We start from the raw sequence: 26,621 nt of genomic DNA, 5'->3' as shown, positions 1-26,621 counted from the left end.
CCGCGGGACCGTGCTTCCTCCTTCCGTCCCTGTCACCCTCCCTCTCAGAACCTTCCTCCCCCACCTGCCCACCCCACCGCTCCGGGGGGGGGGGGGCCTTCCCTTCCCGGAGTCTGTCATCAGCCCCAGTCACAGACGGGCGGAGGAGTGTCCCGGGGCCCCACACCCACCTGCCCGGCCAAGGCGGGGATGTGACAGGCAGCGTAGCTGGGGGTCGACCCACTGGCAGTGGGAGCTTGCACTTGGTCCACTCTTTTCGTGGTTGGGACCCTCCCCTCCGGGTGGGGTAGGGCTGAACTGGGGCGAGGCACCCGCAGTGCTCAAGGGAGAAGAAAAGCGTGGGCTTACAGGGGAGATGGGGGGCAGGGATTTCAGTGATGGTTTGAGCTCATTAGATAGAGAATTGGTCTCCCGGTGCTCGACGGTGCTCCCAGCCGTCGGTCTGCCTTCCCCTACGGGGCGGCGAGGGGCAGAGGAAGGAAACTGAGGTCCTGAACAGATGTGATGGAGGGACAATCACAGCGATGATGCTCATGCACCTGACGTTTGCTAGGTGGCTCCGTTTAATGGGCACCACAGCCCTCACCGGGAGCCGCTATACAGCCCCAGCGAACAGCTAAGGAAACTGAGGCTCCGAGAGCTTGGGATCCCCCCAAGCCGCACCTACGAGGAACTGGGTGGGCAGAGCTGATTGGGAAAGAAGCCCAAAACAGTTTCTCGCCGTCCCATGGGTCAACTCGCTAATGACAGACGCCAGCTAGCTCTTGGCCACTTCGAGCCTCACGGTAGGCCAATCTCCCAGCAAAAGCACCACGCCTGAAGAAGCGTGAGCGAAACACCCCCTGCCCGCCCGGCACGGAACGGCCTTCTGGGGGCGCTGCTGGACTCCATCGTAAATTCCAGTATATTTTGGAAGGGAGCCCGGAGGCCAGCAGCAGGAACGGGGCTTCAGTTCTGGGCCTGGCAAGCCTCGAGTCCTTGCACAGGCAGCCCTAGCCTTGAGCTGAGCCCCTTCTCTCTGACGGAGCAGGAGAAACCTTCCCTCCCCGGGGCCACCGCTGCTGCTTGATGCTCGCTCGGGAACCACCGTGCAAAAAAGCGAAATTAAAACAACCAACAACAACCGCAAAACCAACCGCTCCTCCCGGCTCTGGCGCTCGAGAGAACATTCGACCCGTCCGGCCCCTCTCTCACCTGGCCACATGCCGGCAAAGTGGGCCCAGAAGGGCATGGGGAGTTGTCTCTCTCTTCCAGACTCTTCTGAGGGTCGCTGTCACTTTTAAAGTATTTTCTGGGCGGAGGCTTGGGCTTGGAAGTCGTGGGTTTTCTCACCAAAATCTCGAAGGATTTCTTCAGTCTCAGCGGTGGGTGGCTGTGCGGGAACCCAGGGCGGGGCGGGCTCTCCTGGGGCGGCCGGGACGGAGCCACGGGAAGCGTCCCCGGCTCCTGCACTGGGGACAGGCTCGGGCTGGGCGTGTGGACTTCCAGGTCGGAAGGCTGCTGCTCACTGCCGCTGACGGGGCTTCCCCCGGGGGACCCGGACACATAGCTGCTGTCGCTGCTGGAACGGATCATGACCTTCTGAGCCCTGCGATTAGGGGCTGCTGAGTTCCTCTCTCTCTCCTTCTCCAAGGTCGGCCGCCCATGCCAGCTGCTCTCCAGCCTCGGGACACCTGCAGGGGAAGCACGAGGAACCCCCACAGCTGGGCTTGGGAGGCAAACGCACCCTTGGCCACGCTCCCGACCGCCCCGGGCTGCACGCTCACCCCGGGCTGTCTGCTTCCCACCTGAGGTCACTGGGGATTTGGAGCCCGGCCGTCTCGGGTTTGTCCCAGAAAAGCTGTATGACTCCAGCTTGGGAAAATCACTCAACCTGAGTCTCCGTGTGATGGGCACGGAGACATGTCCCCAACTTGCCCGTCAAAGAAGGGCTTGCTGTCCCATCTGTGGAAGGGCCGGTGGCAGATGCCTGCCACTGTCCGCCCCTCTAGGGACTGCCTACAGGAGCTGTCTCCCCAAGGCGACCTCAAGTCCGATGACCGACGGAGATGGGCTGTAAAGGGGGGGTGGGCGGGAGCGCCTGCCACCAAACCAGACAATTCTAACGTGTCTTTTAGCTCCACAGTTCCAGGGCTGAAGCTGGCATCTCAGCTCACCTCCTCCCTCTGCCCAGCCCTCTTCTCTCCTCCCCTCCATGGGCTCCGACCCCTTGGACCCCTCCGAGATAGCACCCTGCATGCCAAGTTGGCCTCCTGGGAAACCCAACCAGCAAAAGTCCATCTTTTCACCTGTAAAATGGGGATAATAGTTATAGGGTCACCGAGCTTGTTTGGGGGCTCAGCATCGAAGAGAGAGAGGACACCGGCCAGTGTGCGTTGAGCCTTGTAGCAAGAAGCTACCATTTCCTCCAGCTGAGGACGAATCGACAGCTTCAGGACCACACTTTCTTAGCCATAATACCCTTTCTCTTCCCTCCCATCCAGCCTTTCTTCCTGGGTCATCCCCGCACACACACCCATTCTCAGCACCGCGTCCGTCCACACAATCCTGAGAGGCCCTATTCTGTAGCGGCAAACCGCCCCCCGTGTGTTTCTTTTCTACAATCAGAGCTCAAAGGAGTGGGAGCAGACTGAGACCCAGCCTCTTGCTCAGATTCCAGCTCATTCCGGAAGGCCAGGAGAGTGAGGAGAGCCCCGTGGAAGAGAATCCTAGACCTTAGGAGAAAACCAAAGTCAGCCAAGCTCACGGTTTGAATCGTCGATGAAGAACAAGATTTCTTTTGCTTTTTCCTGGTCATAAAATAATGCAGCCTCATTAGAAGGAACTCGGCCCCAAAAAGAAAGAAATGAAAGTGAAGATCCACCTGCCGTCCGATCCACTAGAGACAACCACGGTCCAAATATGTGTGAGTTTCTCAGTGATATTTTCCCGAGCATAAATGTTGAGTGGGTGGAGAGGGTAGAACCTTTTCTCTGAACGCTTTCAGCCTGTGTAGCCTCCTTGTCAATATTGGCATGTTGTTCTATCACACACTCCACGATGGCTTGGCCGATGCCCCTCAGCTGAGCACAGAGGCCGCTAGCACCCAGGGACTGAAGTCAGTCGACCTGGTTCCCGTCCAGATGCTCTGGGCACCACACAATGTGATTTTGGGTAAGAGAGCCTCTCAGCGGCCCGCTTTTTCCTTAGAAACGTGCATAAAAATTATATGTAAACATCCAGTAAAATAATGCATGAATTAGTTCCAGTGTCTGACATGACAAGGCCTTAAGAAAGGTTAGATATTATACTATTAGGTATTTTTTCTAAAGAGTCTATTATTATGAACTTGTGATTGAAAACTCAACTGTGTATAGGGGCAACTGCCAATGACAACCTGGTATAAGATGATAGGGGATGGTGGGAACAACAGAGCCCAGAGGAGTGCCGGCCCAGTGAAGAAACATACAAATTCAGATGCTTCGAACATCGTGTGCCTCCCCAACAGAGCAAACACGTGAGCCAAGCTCAGCCGGTAGGCTGCTAGCTTTCAGCCTTTGTCCACGCTGCGGGCTCGTCGGTGATGTGACAGTCACATCGCTGAGGTAGAAGGCAAGTCAATGGCTCAACCCTGAGCTGTCTAAGAAGGCAAAGACGTTCAAGTCAAAGTTCACTGTTTCTCTTACCTTCCAGGCTCCACTGATGCCTCTCCTTTCCAAACTTGACATTCTCCACGGCCTGGGCCACAGCTTCTTTGAGTTGCATTTCAGACACCTAGAAAATACCGGTCACCTCCTCAAGTAAACGGCAGCAACGTCTGCATCAGGCTCTGAGTCCTATAGCAGCTCCCAAGCGTGGCCCCTGGATGCCAGGATCTGTCCTTCCAACCCACTCTGCAAATAGCTGACAGCGTCCACTTCTAGAAACACCCTGTTGATTCCAGGGCATCAGTGGTTCTCTAGTATATTGTCCGTAAAGTCCAAAGTCTGTCAATAAAGGGGTTCCTGAGGTGGCCACTCTCGACTCTCCAACCTTCTCTCCACGGCTTGCTGAAAACCTCCAGGCAAAGCTACCACTTGACAGTTTACCTCTTGGAGCATTCCACTCTCGGCAGTGCTGCCATGACATCATCATCACTATCTTCATCACCATCATCGCCATCATCACCATCACCACCACCATCACCACCACCATCATCATCATCACCTTCATCATCATCACCATCACCACCACCATCATCACCACCATCATCATCATCTTCACCATCATCATCACCAATATCATCTTCATCATCACCATCACCGTCATCACTATCACCATCATCACCATCATCATCTTCATCACCATCACCATCATCACCACCATCATCATCGCCTTCACCATCATCACCATCATCATCACCACGACCACCATCATCATCACCATCATCATCTTCATCACCATCATCATCATCACCATCACCACCACCATCATCACCACCATCATCTTCATCACCATCATCATCACCACCACCACCATCATCACCACCATCATCATCTTCACCATCATCATCACCAATATCATCTTCATCATCACCATCACCATCATCACCATCATCATCTTCATCACCATCACCATCATCATCATCACCACCATCACCATCATCTTCACCATCATCAGCATCAACATCATCTTCATCATCATCATCACCACCATCACCATCATCTTCACCATCATCAGCACCAACATCATCTTCATCATCACCATCACCATCATCACCATCATCATCATCACCACCACCATCATCATCACCATCATCATCTTCATCACCATCATCATCATCACCATCACCACCACCATCATCACCACCATCATCTTCATCACCATCATCATCATCATCACCATCATCATCATCATCATCTTCATCACCATCATCATCACCACCATCATCACCCATCATCATCATCACCACCACCATCATCATCTTCTTCATCATCATCATCATCACCACCATCATCATTACCATCTTCATCATCACCACCATCATGACCATCATCATCATCACCGTTACCATCATCATCATCACCATCACCATCACCATTTTGCTGTAACAGGTCACTAACAGTTAAGAGTATGACTTTTGGAGCCACAGTATATATAAAGAACCCCTACAAACCAACAACCAAAACCAAACAGTCCAACTAAAAAATGGGAAAAGAACTTGAATAGTCTTTTCTCAAAAGAATGTATACAGATGGCCAGCGAGCGCCTGAAAAGGTACTCAACATCACTAATCACTGGGGAAGTGCAAATCAAAACCACAATGAGATACTGCCTCACACCCATAAGTGCTATCAAAAAAACCAGGAAACAATATGTGTTGATAAGGATGTGAGAAATTGGAAGCTTTGTGTGCTGCTGGCGGGAATGTAAAATGGTGCAGCTGCTGTGGAAATGGTGTGGCGGTACCTCAAAAAATTACAAATATAATTATCACTTGGCCCAGCAATTTCACTTCTAGATACATGCCCAAGGACAATGGAGAGCGGGGACTCAAGTAGGTACGTGTGCACCCCTGTCCATAACAGCATTATTCACAATAGCCAAAGGTGAAGCAACCCAAGTGGCCATTGACACACGAGTGGATAAACAAAATATGGCACGTACGTACAACCGAGTGCCATTCAGCCTTAAGGATATGCCGACGTGCGCTACAACGTGGAAGGACCTTGAAGACATTTTGCTGAGTGAAATAACTCGGTCACAGAAAGACAAGTCCTGTAAGATCCCACTTACAGGAAGTACATAGAGGCGTCAACACTGTAGAGACAGAAGATAGAATGCTGGTTTCCAGGGGCTGGAGAGAGGGCGAATGGTGAGCTGTTTAATGGATACAGAATCCCAGCTTTACGAGAGGAAAAGCGATCTGAAGGCGGCCGGTGGTGCTGGTGTCCACCCCCCTCATGCCATTGAACTATACGCTTGCGAATGGGGAAGATGGTCAGTTTCACGTTAGATGTATTTTACCACAAGGACCAGGTAATAACAATACGTGAATCACCGACAGCGCTGGGCACGTCGCCCGGCAAGCGGCAAACTCTCAGTACGGGAGAGTTAATATCGCCGGCAGTTCTTCAAGGGCAAAGACCGCTCCCCAGTTTCAGAGCTGAGACACCAGGGGTGCTGGGAGATCAGATGAATGTCCAAGAGGTCACTGCGAGTGAGACAGGAGCCCGGCTTCCCTCTGTGTGCGCACTGGTCGTCCCCGCCTGCAACGCCTTCCAGGCTTCCAGACCCGGCTCCGTTTTCTGGGTCGCTGGCACCCTGACTCCCTCAGCCTCCGTGGCCTGTCTGTGTGCGCCCTGCCCTGCCCCTCCAGCCGGCACCAAGCTCCTCAAGGCCAGGGCTCCGGCCTTGGCCCCACACCCTGACTCCAACTCCACTGCCCTCTCCACACGGGACCCCAGAGCGGCAAGAGTCGCTGAGACCGCCTCCTTTCCTTCTGTCGCCCAGAGCTGTAGACGAAGTCTACAGTCTAGTGTCACCACGGAACAGAGCTGGGCTCGAGCCCCACTACACCAGCTGAGTGTAGATCCGCCTGTCAATCTACCTCTGTCCTGTTTCCGCGGGGAGTTGGGAGTCTGTTAGCTACAAGCGCAGGCTTTGAAGCCTAGCGTCTTCCTGTAGAAGCTCCACCACGGGGCGAGTTCCTTTTTCCTTTCTGAGCCTCAGTGCCCTCCTCTGTGAACTAGCAGGGAGCATCATACTGACTTCAGAGGGTTCTTCGACAACTAAACGCTATTGCGCTTGTCACGTCTTTCAGCAAATATGCCCGATACACTCAAGGATTCCATAGTGACTATCACCGCGTCCCCAAAGGAACCCCAGCAATGCCCACGGTGTCCACGCCCAAGGCTCCCTCCAACCTGGGCTCCACTTCTCAGCCATTATCAGCCCTGAATCTCACCGCCTACTGGACACCCCACGGGTACCTCAATCTGCTTACGCCCACATGAGACCACTTCCTCCCTCCCAACCCCCTCCTCCTTCCCTTCTCGCCACTGGGGAGTGCTGTCGCCATCGCTCGGTCTTCCGATCCCCAAACACCCCAGTCATCCTAGACCCCTGTGCCCCAGGCTAATCAGCCAACAGTACGACCAACTCTTCCCCAACTGCCTCCATCCCTCTGCCCACATCTACTGTGAAGTTCAGGCCCTCACCATCTGGTTCCTTTCTCTTCCAAACTCCAGGATATACCCACCCCCCACCCCGTCCTCCAGGGCACAATCAACAGTTAAAAAAATAAAATCTCGCCTGCTTCCAATTCTGTCTCCCTCGCTCTCTGCCCCTCCCGCGCTCACGCTCTGTCTCTCTCTCTCTCTCAAAAATAAACATTAAGAAATTTAAAAAATAATAAAATAAAATCTGAACATTATTACACGAACAGCCACACACCCTCCCCTCGCTCCTCACCCCCCGCAGAATGCCACGCACGCTCCTAAGCATCCCGTGTGACTCCCATGCCATGCCGACCTGTACCCTTAGCCTCTCCACCTGCGCCCGCACCCCAGCCCCACGCTCCTCCCTTCCATGGCAGGTCCCTTCCTGACTCTGTAGCTCCACGGAACGACCTTCCTCAAATCCTCTGCCTGGAGACAACTAACTTCTGGTAATTCTTGCTTCATGAATTACCTACCTACCTTCATGCAACCTTCCTTTCTGTCTCCCTCTTCTCCCTGTCTTCCCACCCTGTATTGTAATTATTTGTAGGTCATCGTCTCCAGCCAGACGCTGAGCCCCAGAGGGCAAGACCATGTACTACGAACTTGCTCATTCCTGTATGCTGGGGTGCGCATCTCCCAACAGTCACATAAGTGAGCGGGTCCCTACTCGATGCACGGATGAATTGGCCCCTGGCCTCCACGTGCAGGGATCCTGGGTCTGTATTTTCCTGCCCGAGAGCTTGTAACCAGCTGTAAGAGCTTCCCTAAGCTAATGCCAGTTGCCTCTGGCATCTAGGAGTCGGCCAGTGGACCCCCACTGCACTCACTCGTTATTACACTTGGAACAGGTTCTTGGGAATTCGGGTCCAAACCCAGAGGGCATCACCCGCGTTCATCCATTGCTTGTCCCAAGGAGGGAAAGAGTGAGCCTGGGAGGAAGAAGACGTCCCGGTGGGGTGTTACCTGTGGGTCTGGATGCCGGCTGACGATGATGGGGACGGGCCCAGGACTGCAGTGACTCAGGATCGCGTAGACTTCATTGAGCGTCAGGCAGTGCACAGGGGAGTCATTGATTTCCACGATCTCGTCCCCACACCTGGGAGAGCATACACGGGAAGCCATCAGCGAGCTGACCCTCGTGGCGTTCGGACGCTCCCTTCCCTGACGCCCCACTCAGGGACTTCGCTCTCTGACGGGACCTAAAACTTACACCAATAAATAGAGCTCCTTAGCCACCCGACTGACATTCAGAGCTGGACGGACCAAGGCAGTGCACGCTCACTCCTCGCTGCGCGACCACAGCGTGGGGGGCGTTTCGTACCCATTTCGTGGGTCAACGTGAACAAAAGTTGATCTGAACTTTCCTCTTCGTCTTCCCCATTAAACTCTGTCTAACCGAGATGGGGGGTGTAGGTTAACCCGATTTAAGCGATTAACCAATGAACTGTGATATAAGCAATCACATCCTCTCCTCGGGCCTCACTGTTCCCATCTGTAGAATGGCTAGGAGGAAAGACAGATGCTTTGCACTAACAGGTAAAGAAGATATAACTGGGCTGGGAGCAGCGGAAGCCCTTGCAAAAAGAAGGAAGGAGAGAAAGCATGGAGTTCATTCTCGTTGGAAGATGGGGACTGAGTTATGGAAAATTTAGATGTGTCCTGTTACCTACCCAGAAAAAAAGAAAAAACACAAGGGAGGTAGAAAAGATAGGGGTGTATCCGTACTTGGAGGATGTGGGCAATCCAACCCCCTTGTCTCGGAGCTGGGGAAACCGAGGCACAGAGGGTGAAATATTCTCAGTAAGACCTAGCTTAGAGTTTAAAAAAAAAAAAAAAAAAAGGCTTTTTCTAGAAACAGCCATGTAGCAAATGTCTTAGGCTTTGCAGTTCACACTCTGCTGCAACGACTAAACTCTGATGTTGTGGCGTGGAAACAGCAGATGCAGACGATGTGTCAACAAATGAGCGTGGCTGTGTTCCGATAAAACTTTCTTCAAAAAACCCAAGCAGGTGATGGGCCCCAGTTTGCTGACCACTGGTCTGGCGGGTTATCAGCCCAGCGGGGATCGGAACGCAGGTCTCCAGGGCTGAGTTCACCATCCCTCCCGCTGTGGTCTGCTGTCTCCTGTCAGTTCCGCTCAGCCGATCCCCCTTCCCCTTTGCTAAGAAAGCGCGCGTTTTTGGGGCGCCTGGGTGGCTCAGTCGGTTGAGCATCCGACTTCGGCTCCGGTCATGATCTCACGGTTCATGGGTTCGAGCCCCGCATCGGGCTCTGTGCTGACGGCTCGGAGCCTGGAGCCTGCTTCGGATTCTGAGTCTCCCTCTCTCTCTGCCCCTCCCCTGCTTGTGCTCTGTCTCTCTCTCAAAAATAAATAAACATTTTAAAAATTAAAAAAAAAAAAAAAAGAAAGTGCACATTTTCTTTGATGTAACTGAAGACCACCGCAGAAGCTTCCAGAACAATCTCTACCCAGCTGCAGGTCTAGGGGGGAGGACTCTCTGTCCGCAGGGATTAGGGCTAAGGCCGTTGTGGTGACTGTGCAGTCATGTCCCAGGTGACAACATGGCAGCTCAGCAAACGGCTGTCACCATCCTGCACGTGACAACAGCAAATCCGTCTCGAATCTAAAGCCCCATTGAGACGGCATCCCGAGCAGGCCTTGCCCTTCCATGGACTGCAGTGGTGGGAAAACCTTCAAAACTATGACAAAAGTCTCCGGAGTTAGCAAGCCTCGAACCCAGTGAGAGAAGGGACACGCGAAGGTGCGTGAACCGGAAATATCGTGACAGGTTAAACTGGGGTCAATGGCACCGAAACCCAACTCGCTTACTGGAAAGGAAATTCAGACTCGGGCATCTGTTAGAAGTTATCTGCAGGGATGTAGGTCTGGAGCGTCCACAAGGATCTGGTTTATACCAGCAAGAGACTGAGTTAACACTACTGATTTGCTTCGTAAGTGAGCGTCTTTCTCCATACAGGGTACACAGGCAAACCTCATCGGGGCTCCTATTTATGTCACCGTAAATTCTGTGCTACTTAGATCTGAATCAAGGTGTGTTCACTTCCTGTGTCCCATTTTGGACCGGCATTCCCTGAGATAATGCCTCTTCTTTTCTTTTTTCTTTTTTCTTTAAGGACAGAGCAAGGAGGAGAGCCAGAGAAAGAGGGAGAGAGGACCCCAAGCGGGCTCCGTGCCATCAGCACAGAGCCCCACGTGGGGCTCGATCTCACCAACCGTGACCTGAGCTGAAATCAAGCGTCGCACGCTTCACCAGCTGAGCCCCCCAGGAGCCGAGACGATGCCTCTTGAACTGCAACGTGCACACAAATCCCTGAGGGTCTTGTGAGAAGGCGGGTTCCGCCGTGGCAGGTCTGGAGAGGGGCCCGAGATGCTGCATTGCTAGCAAACGCCCGAGGGATCTCGCTGCCCCTGGTCCGGGGACCACAGCTGGAAGAGCGAGGCTCTGAGCCACGCTTGGGTCGTTCTAAATATCTCGTCTCCAAATTAACCTGCTGCCTTCTAAGGAATTCCTTCCCCCTGATGGAAATCAGGGCTGCTGTCGTTGTTGTTTTCAAACACAGAAATGAGGACATACCAGAGCCGTCCATCCAAGTGTGCCACAGACCCCGGAGAGAGCGTGTGAACGAAAATGCCGGAGATGCACTGGAAATAGGGCACACTGCACAGGCCGATGCCCAGACCAACGCCAGCCTCTGGAAGGCAGAGCAGGAGGGAGGGCGGGGGGCTCGGGACCGAGCGCGAAGGACCTCGGCTCCCCTGCCACAGTTAAGAACGACGGTGCTCAAGGAGGGGTCCCCGCCCCAGGCCTCACGGCGTATTTCGCTGTGCCCGCAGCCCTGGCCCCGGTTCCCGTGTGCGGTGTTGCCTTGTTGGGGTATGCTCTGCCCCTCGCCCCACAACCCCAGGCTGAGCGTGGACGGTGCGTCCTGGGCTCCTGCAAACAGAGCCGCAGGCCTCGCTGCTCGGCGGTGGCTGCAGAATCTGCTTGTAGGCGACAGACACCCTGTCCTGTCTCGGAAAGTCTCGGGGGGGCCCCCCGGTGGCGGGAGACCCAGGCAGGAGGGCAGGGGCGCAATCCCACCTTTCTGCAGAGAGACCTCCACCATGACTCTGTAGTTGGGCTTGGCCGTGCTGGGGGGGGCGGCGGGGCTCCCCAAGCCGAAGGGCCCGCTGTCCTTGGTGGCACAGGTGCTGGAGCTCAGGGAGCGGCACAGCGGGGGCGACAGGTGGCTGCTCGGCGAGTGGGGTGCCGTCAGGCGCGTTCTCACGGTGAGGGTCAGGAGCCCCTTTTTGGCTTGCTGAAAGGAAGGGACCATGTGTCGCAGCGCTCAGCAGCTGTGTGAGCGTGCGTGTGCGTGTGCGTGGTGTGGAAGTGTGTGCATACGTGTACGGTCTATATCTGCACGTATACACAGATACGAAACATCGTATATGAAACATACACACGTGCATACATGCGCCAGATGGGAATGAACTGAACTGATTACCCAGAGACTTAAAGCATCTTTTAGTGACTGCCTTAAAACTTAAAACAGATTTGGGGCGCCTGGGGGGCTCGGTCGGTTGAGCGTCTGACCTCGGCTCGGGTCACGATCTCGCGGTCCGTGAGTTCCAGCCCCGCGTCGGGCTCTGTGCCGACGGCTCGGAGCCCGGAGCCCGCTTCGGATTCCGTGTCTCCCTCTCTCTCTGCCCCTCCCCCACTCACACTTTGTCTCACTCGGTTTCTCAAAAATAAATAAATGTAAAAAAAAAAATTTTTTTTTAAACTCAAAACAGATTTGCAAATATATCGGCATAACTACGCTGAGTGTCTTCAAACAGTTCTATAAATCTTCAGTGGTTGAGACACGCCCGCAGCGATCCTGATAACACTCTTATTTCCGGAGCTGGGTCTTTTTTCTCAACCCTGTGCCCACATGAGCACCAGCGGGGCGCCCCATGAGAAGGACCCCACAGTTTGAGTCTGCGGGTTTGAATGGAGGAGGGGGCCCGAAACCCCGGGGTCTGGCCGTGTACCGACAACGAGCGGTCACCTTGAACTTGCGCAGGGCGTCCTGGTGTGTTAGTCCGGCCATCGATTCTCCGTTGAGCTCCAGAATTTCATCCCCTGTTGGGAGAGGGAGAAATCACAGTAGAGACGCGTGTGGCCCATGGGGGGCGGGCATGTATGCAGCCCGTGGGGACGCCTTCCTCGCCCGGGACTCTTCCCCCCGGAGGCAGGCGGGCCACAGCTCTCTGAGGCCCCTCCAGGGTCCTCGGCTGGCACACAGGCCTGGCCTGACCCATCTAGCCTGCCCGCTGGCTTTGCCCGCTTCCCCCCTGCCTCCCTACCCTCCCGCCAGGTGTTCCCACGGCTCATTTCCTGATGCAACACTGCCTGCCTTTCTCAGGATGTTGTCTGCCTTCAGGGCCCTTCTCCCACCTTGTTCGCCTGCCTCGCTCAGTCTTGCGGTCCTGCCGGCTTAATTTCCCATGTGTCCTCACGGCACCTGTGTCCACCACTAACCATCACAGCTCGGCCCCGTGGGTGGGTGGTGACCAGTGACCCGGGGAAGACTCTCCCCTCTGGGCAGGTTGCTCCCCGGCCAGGGGATTTGTCTGATCACACGGTGTGTCCCCAGGGCCAGTTCTGGGGAGGGGGGACCTGCCCAGTGCTCAGGACACGTGAGAAGGAGGTGATGCTTCCAGAATGCAACATAGCCCCATTTTGCAGAAGAGGAAAGTGAACCCAGAGCCGTCCCAAGCCACCCGGTGAAGAGAATTAGGAAGCCGGCCCTTTCACCGCGAGCCGCTCCCTCACAAATATGCCTAATAGGCCCATTTTTTTCTGTATCCTGAAGTCCATCTTTATGGGGACGGAAAACCAATGTCTCCCCTTTACTGAATGTCCTCAACAAACGGGGAGCGTTTGTTCTGCGTTCAGGGCTGCGCTGGGCGCGTCGGACGCCCTGCTCGTCACGCAGCCGTGCGGTCTGGTTGTGAGTAGGTGCATCTGCGGTCACCTCACTGTGGTCCCCTCGCAGACAATCCAACCCTCTTCCCCGGTTGTTCGAAAGGTGGTTCTGCCTTTGCCTCTGAGAGTCGGAGGCTCCACTGCGATGCCCCCGGGTGCTTCCTCACCCTGAAATGTCGTGCCTTAAAATGATTCCGGAAAATTCTTAGCCACGTCTCATTGCCCTTTCGTTCCCCTTTCACGCTGTTCTTTCTTTCTAGAACGCGTCTCCCCTGTGGGCCTTCTCGCCCACCCTCTCTGTTTCTCCAACACTCCTATTCTTCTCCACGGCTCCGTGCAGCCCGCCGGACCACTTCCGGCTCCCGACTCCCCTTGCGGCTGTGCTGTGTCTGCTGTCGACACGTCCACTGAGTTGACAATTTCAATCACGTGCCTTTTGTACAAGTTGCTTTTTTCACCACGTTCCGTTCTTTCCTTGTTGTTCATATGCCCTCTTTTGCCTTTTCAAAGCTCTCTTTAAACACCGTGATTGTAAACAAATACAAAAATTCTAATGCCAAGGGGTAGGTGTATTTACAGCATTATCTACAAGAGCCAGATTGTGGAAATGGCCCGAGTGTCCACTGATAGATGAATGGATAAAGAAGATGTGGTGTATATACGATGGAATATTACTCAGCCATACAAAAAAAAAAAAAACACGAAATCTTGCCATTTGCAACGACCTGGATTGAGCTGGAGTGTATAATGCTAAGCGACAAAAATCAATCGGAGAAAGACAGATACAGAAGCATATGATTTCGCTCACGTGCGGAATTCAAGAAACAAAACAAACAAAGAAAGAAAAAAGAGACAGGCCAAGAAACAGACTCGTAACCGTGGAGAACACACTCTTGGTCACCAGAAGGGAGGGGGGTGGGGGCGGGAGAAACGGGAGACGGGGACTAAGGAGGACACTTGTTGTGACGAGCACAGGGTGACGTATAGAAGTGCTGAATCACTGTATTGCACACCTGAAGCTAATATAACACTGTATGTTAAATGCACTGAAATTAAAATGAAAACTTAATTAAAAATTGCATAATACAAAACCATAGTCATTCTACAGTGTCTTTTAGACTGCTCTGTGATCTCAGGGTTTTGAGGGCTAGTACTCGGGTCGGTTATTCCTGCCAACGCTCATCAACAAGGGATATTTCCTAATGTCCTGTGTGCTCTTTGTGTCGAACTCCCTTTTCCGGGGGCCAGTGTTTCTCTGGGGTTTCCCAGAGAACCCCAAGAGGCAGTCCAGAGTTTTCACTGCTTCGGGACAAGTGTTAACATTAGGTTCTCGGCTTGGAGCGTCCTGCACTCAGCAGAGACTATAAATGTGGCCAGAACACTCCCACACGACACGGGTCCTTCTCTTCCTGTGGGAGATGTCTTTTCCTCACACCCAGGAGCCACAGGCAAAGGTAGGTTTGCTCACTGCTTCCCTGGGGCCCGATGGCCTTCCAAGAGGGCAGCTCGTGAGGCTTCACATGGACCCACGGCCATGTCCCATGTGGGCAACTAAGTCCGGATCCCTGGCCCTTCAGCCCTTTGGGCACCAGTTCCACGGGCCATCACACCCTCAACTCCTAAGACTGCCGTAGATTTAAAGTTTACGTGTGCCACGTTACCCAGCATGTCTATGTGTCAAAAATCAAGGGCAGGAGTGGGCTGGGGACAGGATTCAAATCAGCATCACCTGTGAGGTTGCCAGAATTAGACCAAAAATGAAAGAACCAGTCCTTGCACTTACGACAGTCCGAGCTGAGTGGAAACGGACAAGTTTTAAAAATAACTAAAATATAACTATTATGTCGGAAGGAAGAATACACAGAGGACGTATTTCAGAAATGGTCACCCTTCCTCCCCTCCTCATGGGCAAGAGATTGAGTGATTGGTTACGGAGGGTGGAGCCTAAGTGATCGCTGGGTGTGCCGTCGGTTACAGGCTGGGTGTGCAACGTAATGATTTGACAATTACATGCATTACAAAATGTTCAGCAGGGTGAGTGGACTCACCCTCTGTCATCACCCAAGGTTATTACGATATCATCAACTACATTCCCTAAGTTGTACTTTCATCCCACGACTTCTTTCTTTTGTAACTGGAAGCGTGGCGTCTTCCCCATCACCTAATCCATCCGTCTGACCTAATCCCGCCCCTCTGACGGCCACCACTTTGTTCTCTGTGTTTACGAGCCAGTGTCTATTTTTGTTGTTATTGTGAATCACGTGGCATTTTCTCTGGCTTCCGTCACTTAGCATAACACCCTCTGGATGCATCCACGCTGTCACGAATGGCAAGATTTCATTCTTTTTGTGGCTGAGTAACAGCCCACTGTAGACATACACCACACCTTTGTTATCCGTTCATCTATCGATGGACGCTTGAGTTGCTTCCATAACTTGGCCGTTGTAAGCAATGCTGCAACACACAGGGGGCTTGTATCTCTTTGAACCCGTGTTTTAATTTTCTTTGCGTAACTACTCAGAACTAGAGCTGCTGGATCACATGGCACTTCTCTTTTTAGTTTTCCCATAGCGGCTGCACCACGTTGCATCCGCAACCACAGTGCACGAGGGTTCCTTTCTCTCCACATCCTCACCAACACTTGTTTCTTGAGAAACGACCATTCTCGGTGACGTGAAGGGCTGAACTTCCCTCGTGAGCCCCAACAGAACTACTCTTTGGACAGTCCTGGTCCTCGTGGGGCCATATCTGGTGGGAAGTGATTAAACTAAATCTTACACAATCGTTTCTTTCGCAAGCAGAGTACAAATAAAACATCATTAGTCTTGATCTGTGCTCCAGACTTTTGTTGCAGCTGGATGTACCCCCCATCCAATGGCAGATTCTAGAACTTTACTTTGAAGGAGTTACAAACGGTGATTTTGTTAATCATTAGAGGCTAGAATCAAGGACTGCGGTAGATTAGCTGAGCGTCTTTCCCACCGAATTTTTATGATTGGTATTAACGAAAAGGGGAGGGGAGAAAAAGAAGCTTGACAGGGCAGGTTTGCATTCTGGAAAGAAAACAAGACACAGCACACTGTTTCCTGCCACCTCCACTCAACTCCCTCACTTTTTGTTTAAGTAAAGAGAAGTCCAAAACATAACCAAACAAAATAGAGTACATTCTCAAGATTCTGATGCCCCGTTTCTCCCTTTGTCTCGTTGATCCCTTTTCTTTCCCCGCCTCTTGACTTAGCTACTCCCCCCCTAGAGCCTGCCTCCGCCCTCCTCTCTTCCCTCCCTCCTTCATTGGCCCTATAACTCAAGTGTTTTCCAAGCGTCCACAACCCCCAGTCTACACCCAGCCCTCCTCCCTCCCTGGGCTGGAGACAGTGACGCCGCCTGCTGGACAGCGCCACCTGGTGGCCGCCCAGAGCCAAGCCTTTGCCTGGACCTTGTTCCTCCTCCATATGTCCTGCTCCAGGTTAAGTTCACTAAGACCAGGAACACTTTCTCGGACCCAGGGAGGCTGTCTCATCTGCACCTGCCTCCTCCCAGGAAGACAGGCTCAGGCAAGACCCTTAAGAGCTGGAGTCTGGCCCTGAGGACAGCCTCTCAAAGGGCTTCACAGCCTCTGGGCTCTTGCCGGCCCGTCTCATCCTGCCTTCTGCTTCCCGAATCACCTGAGAACCCTGGTCATAGCTGGTCCCTCCCAAGTTATAAAAACCTTCAAAGGTTCCCCACTGCCTCCCCGACAAAATCCGGAAGCATAAGCGTGCATGAGGTTGGGGTCGGCAAACTTTTTCTATGAAGGGCCAGGTACCGTAAGCTCGGCCGGCCGCACGCCCTCTGCTCAACTAGGCAACGTTGCACAACTACACAACACGGCTGTCATGACCACAAAAGCAGCTTCAGACAACAGAATGAGCCGCAAGCATGGCTGGGTCCTCGTAGAGCTTGTCTCTGGACCCTGAAATTTGCATCTCATTCGGTTCTCTCTTGCCACAAAGACTTGCAAATTCCTCTGACTTTGCTCAGCCACTTAGAAATACGGGATCCAGCACGTATGCTATTAGGGATCCACCCAAAAGATACAAAACGACAGAACCGAAGGGGCACACGCATCCCAGTGTTTACAGCAGCGCTATCAACAACAGCCAAATTATGGAGAGACCCCAAGTGTCCACCAACTGATGAACGGATAAAGAAGATGTGGTCTGCTTACACAACGGAATATTACTCGGCCGTCAAAAAGAAACCTTGCCACTTGCCACGATGTGGATGGAGCCAGAGAGGAGTATTACGCTAAGTGAAATCAATCGCTCAGAGAAAGACCAATGCCAACTGATCTCGCTCACGCGTGGAATTTCAGTAACAAAACAGATGAAAATACGGGAAGAGGGGAAGGAGGAGAGAGGGCACCAAACCGTAAGAGACTCCTGAAGACAGAGAACAAACTGAGGGTTGCTGGAGGGGGGTGAGGGGGGACGGGACAGACGGGGGATGGGCATCGAGGAGGGCACCCGTTGGGATGAGCACCGGGTGTCGTGTGTAAGCGACGAGTCACTGGGGTCTACTGCTGAAGCCAGCACGACACTGCACGTTAACTGAGTAGAATTTAACTTTAAAGAGAGAAAAGACACACGAGAACCAGTCTCTATTTGTGAGCAGGATGAAAATGGGCCGCGGGCCTGACGTCCCCGGAGTTTGCTATCCCTGCCCTAACCAAGGTGGGTCCTTACCGGTGGCTAGGCTCCCAGCGCGACTCACAGAAACTGCCCTGACAGGGAGGGTGGGGACACCGAGGTCACCTCTCTTGAGCATCCCGCGGGCCCCCCCAGTGTCTGGCCTCGCCCGCCCCTGAATTTTGACCCCTAGTTGAAGTTTGGGAGTGTCCTCGGGCCAAGCCTGTTGGCCAATACTCCCAGCATGATGGAGGGGCCCTCAGGAGGCAGCTCTGACCCCCGGGGATGGCCAGGGGCCTGTCCCAGATGGGAGAGTGGGCAGGCCATGAGCTCCTCAGAGGAGGGATCATATCTGATCAGCCTGTTTCTGGAGCCGAGAACACAGCGGGCTTACAGAGGACGTTCATCAGACGCATTAGAAGCACAGGGCCTGTCGCCCCGTGACTATGAGTCGGGAGGGCAGGAAAGAAGGGAGAGGGTGGCGGGGACACCAGCAATGGAGGGGGGGCCTTGGACAGGAAGAGAGGGGAGGCAGACACCTCGGCCTTGTGTCCCAGGCTGGCTACGGGACCTGGGCCATGGGCAGACACACCCAGCACTGTGCCGGTCACGACGGAGCCGTCGGGGACGTGTGCCGCAGACCCCAGAATCCACGCCGGCCGAATTCCGTAGGCTGAAGACACAGGCTGCCCTGCGCTGTCTTCTGTGGGCCAGTGACCCCTCAGACGTCACCCGGCGAGAGACGAGAAACCTACCTTCTTGCAGCCGTCCGTCCGCTGCCGCCGCTCCCCCCGCAAAGATGGTTTTGACGTAAATTCCGATGGGGCCGTAAATGCTGTCCCTTCCCCCGACGATGCTAAAGCCCAGGCCCTGGGGGGGAAGAAGAGGAGACTGGCATTAGGAACGTTCCAGGCAAAGCGCCTGCCCCAACCCCCAACCCCCAACCCTCAACGAAGGAGCCGGGGAGGAGAAAGGCGCCCTTGGTGTCAGATGCCTCGGGACCTCACAGGGGAATGGGGAAAGCCATGACCTCCAGGCCGGACCGGACCGTGTGGGGCCTGGGGCTCTCACACAGAGTCTGGTGTCCCGACACAGAACTTGTGCCGTGGCCGGAGAATCCCAGACGGGGCCGAGCCCGGGGTCCGCCCGTCTGGCTGGCAGCTCGGGGCACATCACCTCCCGTCTCCGAGCCCTCGCTTAGCCCCTTGTAAGATAATGCTCATAACCTCACTCACAGGATTGTGTTAGAAAATCCAATGAGGGGCGCCTGGGGGGGCTCCGCCGGTTGAGCCTCCGACTCCGGCTCGGGTCACGATCTCACGGCGCGTGGGTTCGAGCCCCGCGTCGGGCTCTGTGCCGACGGCTCGGAGCCTGGGGCCTGCTTCCCATTCTGTGTCTCCCTCTCTCTCTGCCCCGCCCCCGCTCACGTTCTGTCTCTCTCTTTCTCACAAGTAAACAAACACTTTAAAAATCTAAAAAAAAAAAAAGAAGGAGGAGGACGAGGAGGCCTGGGGGTCAAGAAGTGTTGGGTCACTGTCCGAGTTCCACGGCCAAAGAACTAGGCACCCCCGGGGAAGTCCTGGGGCGTCCCGAGCCCTCAGTGTCCTCAGCCAGAAAACGGAGATGCTAACAGGGCTTTCGTGAGCATCAGAGGAGACACTGCTTGCAAAGCCCTCGGCCAGCGCCTGGCCTGGTGGTAGCTGCCTTCCTGCCTGATTCGATTTTGACTCTTCCTCAAGCACTTAGGGATCCTTCTGGCTCTGCCTCGTCCTCCTCCTGAACTCCCCCCCACCCCGGCCCCACTCCAGGTTGCCACCCGGGACACACAGCCTTTCTTCGGTGGCTGGGTCGTGCGGGTGGACGGTGGGAGGCCCGCCCGGCCTCTGAACCCACCGCCCTGCCCTGCACGCGGGCCTCCCACACCGAGTGGCCCGCCTCGCTCGGTGCCCGGGCCCCTGCGGCCCGGCTCAGTCCGCCCAGAGACACGGAACGTGGATTTAGTGAATGTGCCTCTTACAGACACCGAGATACGTTAAACCGTCTTCGGTGCTCTTTGTGCTCTTCTGGGCAGGGCCGACAATTGAAAAGCCAACCATGTCTTAAATACCTTCCACCGAAATCCAGGCAGGGGTGCGGGGTGGAAAGCACTGCGATTGACTAGCCAGCAAGTCCGGCCGTTAGGAGAGAAGTCAGCACCGGAGAGGATTTCTCCTTTGTAGGGAGAGGACCGGTCGGGTCAGCATCTTGTGCTTCTGTCTTACTCACCGGTCTGCTGTGCTCCCGGGAGCGGGAGGGGGTGAGGGCCGGGGAGGAAAGACCCAGCGTGAGGAGACCCCCTCCTCTGACCAGAGCAGAAGTAGCAACAGCCCTTTCCCCCCAGGCCACGTGCCGAAGTTATATTAGGTGGATTTGAAAACAGAAACAAAAACAAAATCAAAAACAAACCATCTGATTTACTTGGGCTCGTCTGGGAACTTTGCAGCAACTGCCCGCGTCTATTCCGGAATGTTCTGGAAGCAACGCAAAAGACATTCGGGATGCCCCCACCCCACCCCCACCTCTGCCTCGTCCCTCCCTTCAGGATTTCTCAGTTGTGGGGCAGAAATCGGCATGAATATATCCACCTGGGGGACACACGTGGCCTGGACGTGTCCTCCCCAAACTTCAAAGACTGCAGCCGTTGGGAGGTGAGCAAGTCGTATTGGTGGTGCCCTCGGGATGGAGGAGGGGCCCTTATAAAGGAGACCCAGAGCGCTCCCTCGGCCCCCCGCCATGTGCCCTGTGCAGACACAGAGAGAAGACCCCGTCCACGAACCAGGAAGCTGGTCCTCCAGACACAGCAAATCTGCGGGCACCTTCATCTTGGACTCTCCAGCCTCCGTAACCACGAGAATGTGCTATTTAAGCCACCTCGTCTGGGTTTTTATTACAGAGGCCTGAACCGACAAAGACACGACGTCAATGATTTGAATTTAACCGTCACGTAAAACTAACTTCTAAATTGTTTTTGGTGTTTACTTATTTTTGAGAGAGAGAGAGAGAGGGAGAGAGAGAGATCACAAGTGGGGAGGGGCAGAGACAAGGAGACACAGAATCCGAAGCAGGCTCCAGGCTCCGAGCTGTCAGCACAGAGCCCGACGCGGGGCTCGAACCCCTGAACAACGGGATCATGACCTGAGCCGAGGTCCGACGCTCAACCGATTGAGCCACCCTAGAACTAACTTCTAAAAACATCACCCCAAAACCAAGTTGGCGAGCAGTTGCCCTGCGGTGGCCCACACAGGGTCCCCCTCAACCCCCCACGGGTTCATCTCGACTCTCACACCCGCAGCCAGAACCCCCATCCCTATCTGCCTCCTTCCCTGGACGGGACGGCTCGTCAGGAGCCGGTGTCCATCCGGCAGCTTCTGTTGGCAATGGCCCTCGCTCACCTTGGCCTGGCCCTTCATCAGCACGATGTTGGAGATGACGGAAGCCTGGAGGCCCCCCGAGGGCTGTGCCAGCTGAGCTGTGCTGAGCGACCGGGTGGGTCTCGAGCTGCCCTGTGGGAAGGAAGGGGGTGGGGAGGCGTGAGCCAGGGGAACGGCAGCACCCACCTCAGGGGGCAGGGGGGACCCCAACCCTCTCTCCGGGGGGCCCACGGCACCAGCCCCGAACTTGGTCGACGAGGCACGGTGGGAGTCTGGGGGGGCGGGGGGCTGCCTTCAGTGGTCCGGGCCTTTCAGCCTTCTCCCTGCAGCTGGAAGCTATAGAAGGCTTGTCCACACAGCAGGTGCAGACTACACGACAGACCACAGCGGCCGAGAACGACGCGTCCTAGAACCAGGGTCTCCAAGAATGCCCTCCCCAGACTGTGTCCAATTCAAGACACGCGTACCGAGCACCCCCCTTGGGCCCGGCATGGGGTGGTGGGCAAGGAACCTGAAGATTTTAAAATGCGGGGCATAAATCCCCGGGGAGGCAGACAAGCGACTTGCATAAGAGAAGCTGAGTGTGCCAAGGAGACGTGCACCCCGCGTGCGTCGGGAAGTCTCCCCCGCCCCCCACGGTAGGGAGGGTATACAGCCCGGACCGTCCATCACAGCTTAGACTCTGGGGCCCCGCCGCCTGGGTTCCTTTCCTGGCTGGTGACCTTGAGGAAGCGACTCAACCACTCTGTGCCTGTTGCCTCTTCTGTAAAATCACCTGAGCCGACACGGTGCTGGGGACAGAGGCGCCGGGTGGTCCTGGGGGCAGCCCGAGTCCCTGCCGTGCAGGGCCCGGGGCTCGGGGACACAGCAGGAGGGGACGGACACTGCTGGGCTCCCGGCCCGCACCCCGCGCCCGACGTGGGAAGGACGCGCGGTGTGGGGCCCACGGGGCTTGGCTCGAATTCCGCCTGGTCCCTTAGCTTCTGAGACGTGTGAACTCAGGCAGCCCCTCGCCTTGGCCAGCAGCCCAGTTTCGTCGGCGTGAAACGGGACCGACGCTACCTTGGTTTCTAAGCCTGTCTTATGAATTAGAGGCACAGGGTGCAAGGCAGGTCCCGACGCCACGGGGCTAAGAGCGCGGGTGTTGGCGTCCTGGAGGTCTGACCCTGAGCCCCCGGGCTGCCCGCCCTGGGCGATGCCCCCTGGCACGCGCGCCCTAACCTGTCCGGGGATGGCTCCTCACCCACCCCCTGGAGCCCCGGTGCAGAGGGAGTAAAGGGCCCACAGAAGGCCTCAGCTTCCGCTCACGTGGCTCGTCAGCTCCCAGCAGCACAGACGGGCAGTGGCCGCAAGGGCCGGCTCGCGGGGCCCTCCGCGATCACCGTTCCCGGTGCGGGTCCTTCTGTGCCCAGAGCTGCCCGCTCCCACCAGCCAGCCCCTCTCGTCGGTAGTGCCGGGACAGGGACAGGACCCCACCGGCTGGCCTCCGCAGCCACGGCCAAGCCCGGGCCCCTCCCGCGTCCCCTTCCCCGGCTCTCTCCCTCGGTTCTTACCGCAGACTTTCCCGCTGGGCAGTCCAGCTGCTGAGAGAGGGACTTCCGGCTGCCACACAGGGGATAAGGCTGCCTGTCCGTGCAGGCCTCAGAGCTCTTTATCGTGCGAAAGTCGATCTCCCCTGTGCCATAGGGATTAAGGCCTAAACCCGGGGAGGAGGAAAGGAAGAAGCCGTCTGTGCTCTCAAAGCACAAAGGTCAGCAGAGAACACCCTTGGATCCACCCCAAAGCCTTGGCCTCTCCAGCCCCACCCCAGCCTCACCGGCAGGGCGGCCCCAAGGCCCTTCTCGATCCCCCTGTGAGTTCAGATCAGCATGGATGCAGGCCCCCGGGTCGGGACAGAGCGGGTGCCCCGAAGCACGGGCTGGTCTGAAAATGACTAGTGGGCGTGCTCCTGCCACAAGGACATCGATGAAGGTCAGCATCTCAAGTCGATGGGGAGGTGGGGGGTGCTGAACGCAGTCAGACATACAGCCATCGATTGAGTTCGTTGACAATGCGGTTACGAGAGCCAATGCAAAAGCCAAAATAACTTTTGAAAGGGAAACTACATATTGTGGTGCTTGTATAATAACATGAGTTTGTAATTAAGGGTTCAGTTGAAATATGGAATGGAAAAATCAGCGGGGAGGCAGGCTAAGGGTAAGTAATTCCACTTTTCCGGGGGAGGTCGGGGGGGGGGGGGAGCGACTTGGAAAATGCCGTCTCAAATATTCATTAATTAATGACACCCAAATGACTAGCTAATTGATCTTGTGTTAAGGAAACCAGAAGTGCAGCTGGAAATTGAACACATCTCCCAAATCACTGCAAAACTCGAACACACACCCCGAGCAAGAGGCAGGGAACAAGGAAGTGACGAGAGACCAGATAACAAAGCGTAGAAAGCAGGTAAGTGAACGCAAATATTATCCGTGAAACCAGAACCGATGGCGGGACATCTCTCTCTAAAAACGTTGCCCCCGTTTGTTTTCGAGATCTTACTGCGTATTATTTGCAGGACATAAAACAAACGAACAGTGAAATGAAAGGCAGGCAGAGACTGGCCACCCAGAAGCGGTGCTGGAACCAAGCAGCCACTTAAAATAGCATTTGTCTCTGGGCCCCTCGGTGGCTCAGCGGGTTAAGCGTCTGACTCTTGATTTCAGCTCAGGTCATGATCCCAGGGTCTGTGGGATCGAGCCCCACGTCGGGCTCTGCCTTGGCTCACAGCGTGGCACCTGCTTGGGGTTTTCTCTCTCCCTCCCTCTCTCTGTCCCTCCCCCTCTGGCACATGCCCTCTCTCTCAAAAGAAAGAAAAAAGAGAAGCTTTTATCTACATTCTTGCTTCACGTCAAACAACAAACATTACTGATGGGTATAGGAGGCGTTTTTTTTTTTTAAAAAGGCGTATCGTTTAAAAATGAAAAGGAAATACAGCCCAATATTTAGTAGTGATTTCAATAGTTCTCTGGACGTGGAAGAAACTTTAACATGATCAGGAAGGAAAAAAATATATAGATGTGATTATATAAAGGTGTCCTTATCTTTTTTTTTTAATTTTTTAACATTTATTCATTTTTGAGAGAGAGAGGGAGGGAGCACGAGCAGGGGAGGGGCAGAGAGAGAGGGAGACACAGAATCCGAAGCAGGCCCCAGGCTCTGAGCTGTCAGCACAGAGCCCGACGTGGGGGCTCGAACTCACGGACCGCGAGTTCATGACCTGAGCCAAAGTCGGGCTTAACTGACTGAGCCTCCCAGGGGTCCCCCAGAGGCTCCTTATAAACTAACGATATTACTGATCACACCAATAAAAAAAAAAAACAGGTAGACTCCCCAAAAGCAAATGAATGAACCAAGAGACGCTTAGAGTCGGCTGTGTGGAGGGACTCCTTCCACCTGCTCTCGGGGCCAGAGCACCGGGCAGGTCAGGTGCCAACTGAGGCGGAGGCAGGGGGAAGAAACCCTCGGGAGCGTCTCCTCCGCCTCCAGTCCCCTGGTGGCGCTCCTCGAGGACTGGGCTCCCCCAGCAACCTCAGGGCCAGGGTCAGGGAGCAAGCAGGGCTGGGCTCGTGGGCATGCGGCCTGTGAAGTCAGCCACGCAGACCCCCAAACGTAGAGGGAGCCTTGGCTTGATTTCGAACGCATCCATTTTGAAATTCTTTTTTTTTTTTTTTTAATTTTTTTTTTTCAACGTTTATTTATTTTTGGGACAGAGAGAGACAGAGCATGAACGGGGGAGGGGCAGAGAGAGAGGGAGACACAGAATCGGAAACAGGCTCCAGGCTCTGAGCCATCAGCCCAGAGCCTGACGCGGGGCTCGAACTCACGGACCGCGAGATCGTGACCTGGCTGAAGTCGGACGCTTAACCGACTGCGCCACCCAGGCGCCCCTCCATTTTGAAATTCTTAATAGTTGAACGGGGGTCCCACGCTTTCATTTTACACTGATCCCCACAAATTGTGTGGCCCTTCCTGGGTGAGAAGTGGGCTAGAAAAAAAGCAGAGGAAGCAGGAAAAATCTGCAGAAAAATACACATTTATAAATTTTAACACAGTGTGGGCTGTGATTGAAGAAACAGGTGCTCGTACACATGACTGGAGTATCGGCTACTTAAAGCTGGCAGCACAGATCAAAATCTAAGGTGCGTCTTCCTTTCAAAACTCCGTTTCTAAGAAATTATTCTAGGGGGCGCCTGGGTGGCTCAGTCGGTTAGGCGGCCAACTTCGGCTCAGGTCATGATCTCGCGGTCCGTGAGTTCGAGCCCCGCGTCGGGCTCTGGGCTGACAGCTCAGAGCCTGGAGCCTGTTTCGGATTCTGTGTCTCCCTCTCTCTGACCCTCCCCTGTTCGTGCTCCGTCTCTCCCTGTCTCAGAAATAAATTTTAAAAAAGTTTAAAAAAAATTAAAAAAATTAAAAAAAAAGAAATTATTCTAAAGGAGGCAATAAGCAAAAATGTATGCTTAAAAACAGTGTAAGTAGCAGTCCAAAAATAGGAAATGAGCTTGGGGAGTAACGTTTTAGATGGTGCATCCTGTGGCAGAATTATATGAGACAGAGTTTAAGGCACTTGCCCAAGGTCACATAGATAATGAGCTCTGGGAGCAAGTGTGAGCTCCAAACCCTACACGCGTCCACTGCCCTCTGTGTTTCCCTCAGAAAATCATCACAGACGCAAACAAAATTTGGAGTACAGACTCAGCAATGCTGATAATCTTAGTGGAAAACTGAGAATAACTTAGCTGTCTAACGGTAGGGAGTTAGTTACCTAGATCGGGTACATCCGTACAATGAAATACGAGGCACCCACTGAACATGGTGTGTAGGAAAGAATTTCCAGGGACTCGAAGTCACGTCATGCTGTGCATGAGCACGCGTGTGCATAGTCTATAGGTGTACGCGGCCACAAAAGGGAAATAACGAAAATGTTAACATCGATTATCTCTAACGGCGGCGTTTGGTGTGGCTTTAGTTTCTTCATGCCCTTCTGCGTTCTTCCAACGTCCTCACCGTGGATTACGGCTATTCCATTTAGAGCAACCAAGAATCATGGCGGCCACCAGCCTCAACTCCCCTCTTGGGACAGATGAGGTGATGGAGGCCCCAGGACAGCAAGGAGCCTTCCTGAAATCGAGGAGCCCATCAGAAGAGTGGGAGGAAACCCTGTGTGTTTTATCCCCTATAATGGGTCTCCTCAACACGGCGCCGGAGTCCAACTAGAGGCGGGAGTATCGAAACCATAGAGAGCTCCCCCCACCCCCGCCCCACCACCACCTCTGGCTGGCCAGGATGTGCACGCGCAGTGACAGGTGGTCTCAGAGAGGCAAGCCGACCGCAGCCGGGTTCACCCCAAC

The 26,621-nt window shown here is 54.5% G+C and overlaps 1 protein-coding gene across 9 annotated transcripts in view; it reads right to left on the bottom strand.

Annotated features, from left to right (window-relative positions):
• Positions 1–26,621, bottom strand: part of IL16 (interleukin 16) — a 96,295-nt gene that overhangs the window by 15,382 nt on the left and 54,292 nt on the right. For 5 of the 9 annotated variants that reach the window (XM_045448565.1, XM_045448566.1, XM_045448563.1 and 2 more), the window contains 9 exons: positions 22,788–22,930; positions 21,256–21,366; positions 18,580–18,694; positions 12,238–12,311; positions 11,286–11,502; positions 10,779–10,896; positions 8,145–8,277; positions 3,666–3,753; positions 1,195–1,673 (listed from right to left, as the gene is read on the bottom strand). In XM_045448565.1, coding sequence (XP_045304521.1) covers positions 1,195–1,673; positions 3,666–3,753; positions 8,145–8,277; positions 10,779–10,896; positions 11,286–11,502; positions 12,238–12,311; positions 18,580–18,694; positions 21,256–21,366; positions 22,788–22,930 — 1,478 coding nt within the window. Of the gene's footprint in view, positions 1–1,194; positions 1,674–3,665; positions 3,754–8,144; positions 8,278–10,778; positions 10,897–11,285; positions 11,503–12,237; positions 12,312–18,579; positions 18,695–21,255; positions 21,367–22,787; positions 22,931–26,035; positions 26,146–26,621 lie in introns of those variants that run through there. The other 4 variants (XM_045448570.1, XM_045448564.1, XM_045448568.1 and 1 more) reach the window with 4 other exon arrangements.

This window comes from Leopardus geoffroyi, chromosome B3 (genome assembly GCF_018350155.1).
Source record: "Leopardus geoffroyi isolate Oge1 chromosome B3, O.geoffroyi_Oge1_pat1.0, whole genome shotgun sequence".
Classification (NCBI taxonomy): domain Eukaryota; kingdom Metazoa; phylum Chordata; class Mammalia; order Carnivora; family Felidae; genus Leopardus; species Leopardus geoffroyi.
Note: the sequence above shows the minus strand (reverse complement) of the source record. Positions and strands in the feature narration are given on the sequence as shown.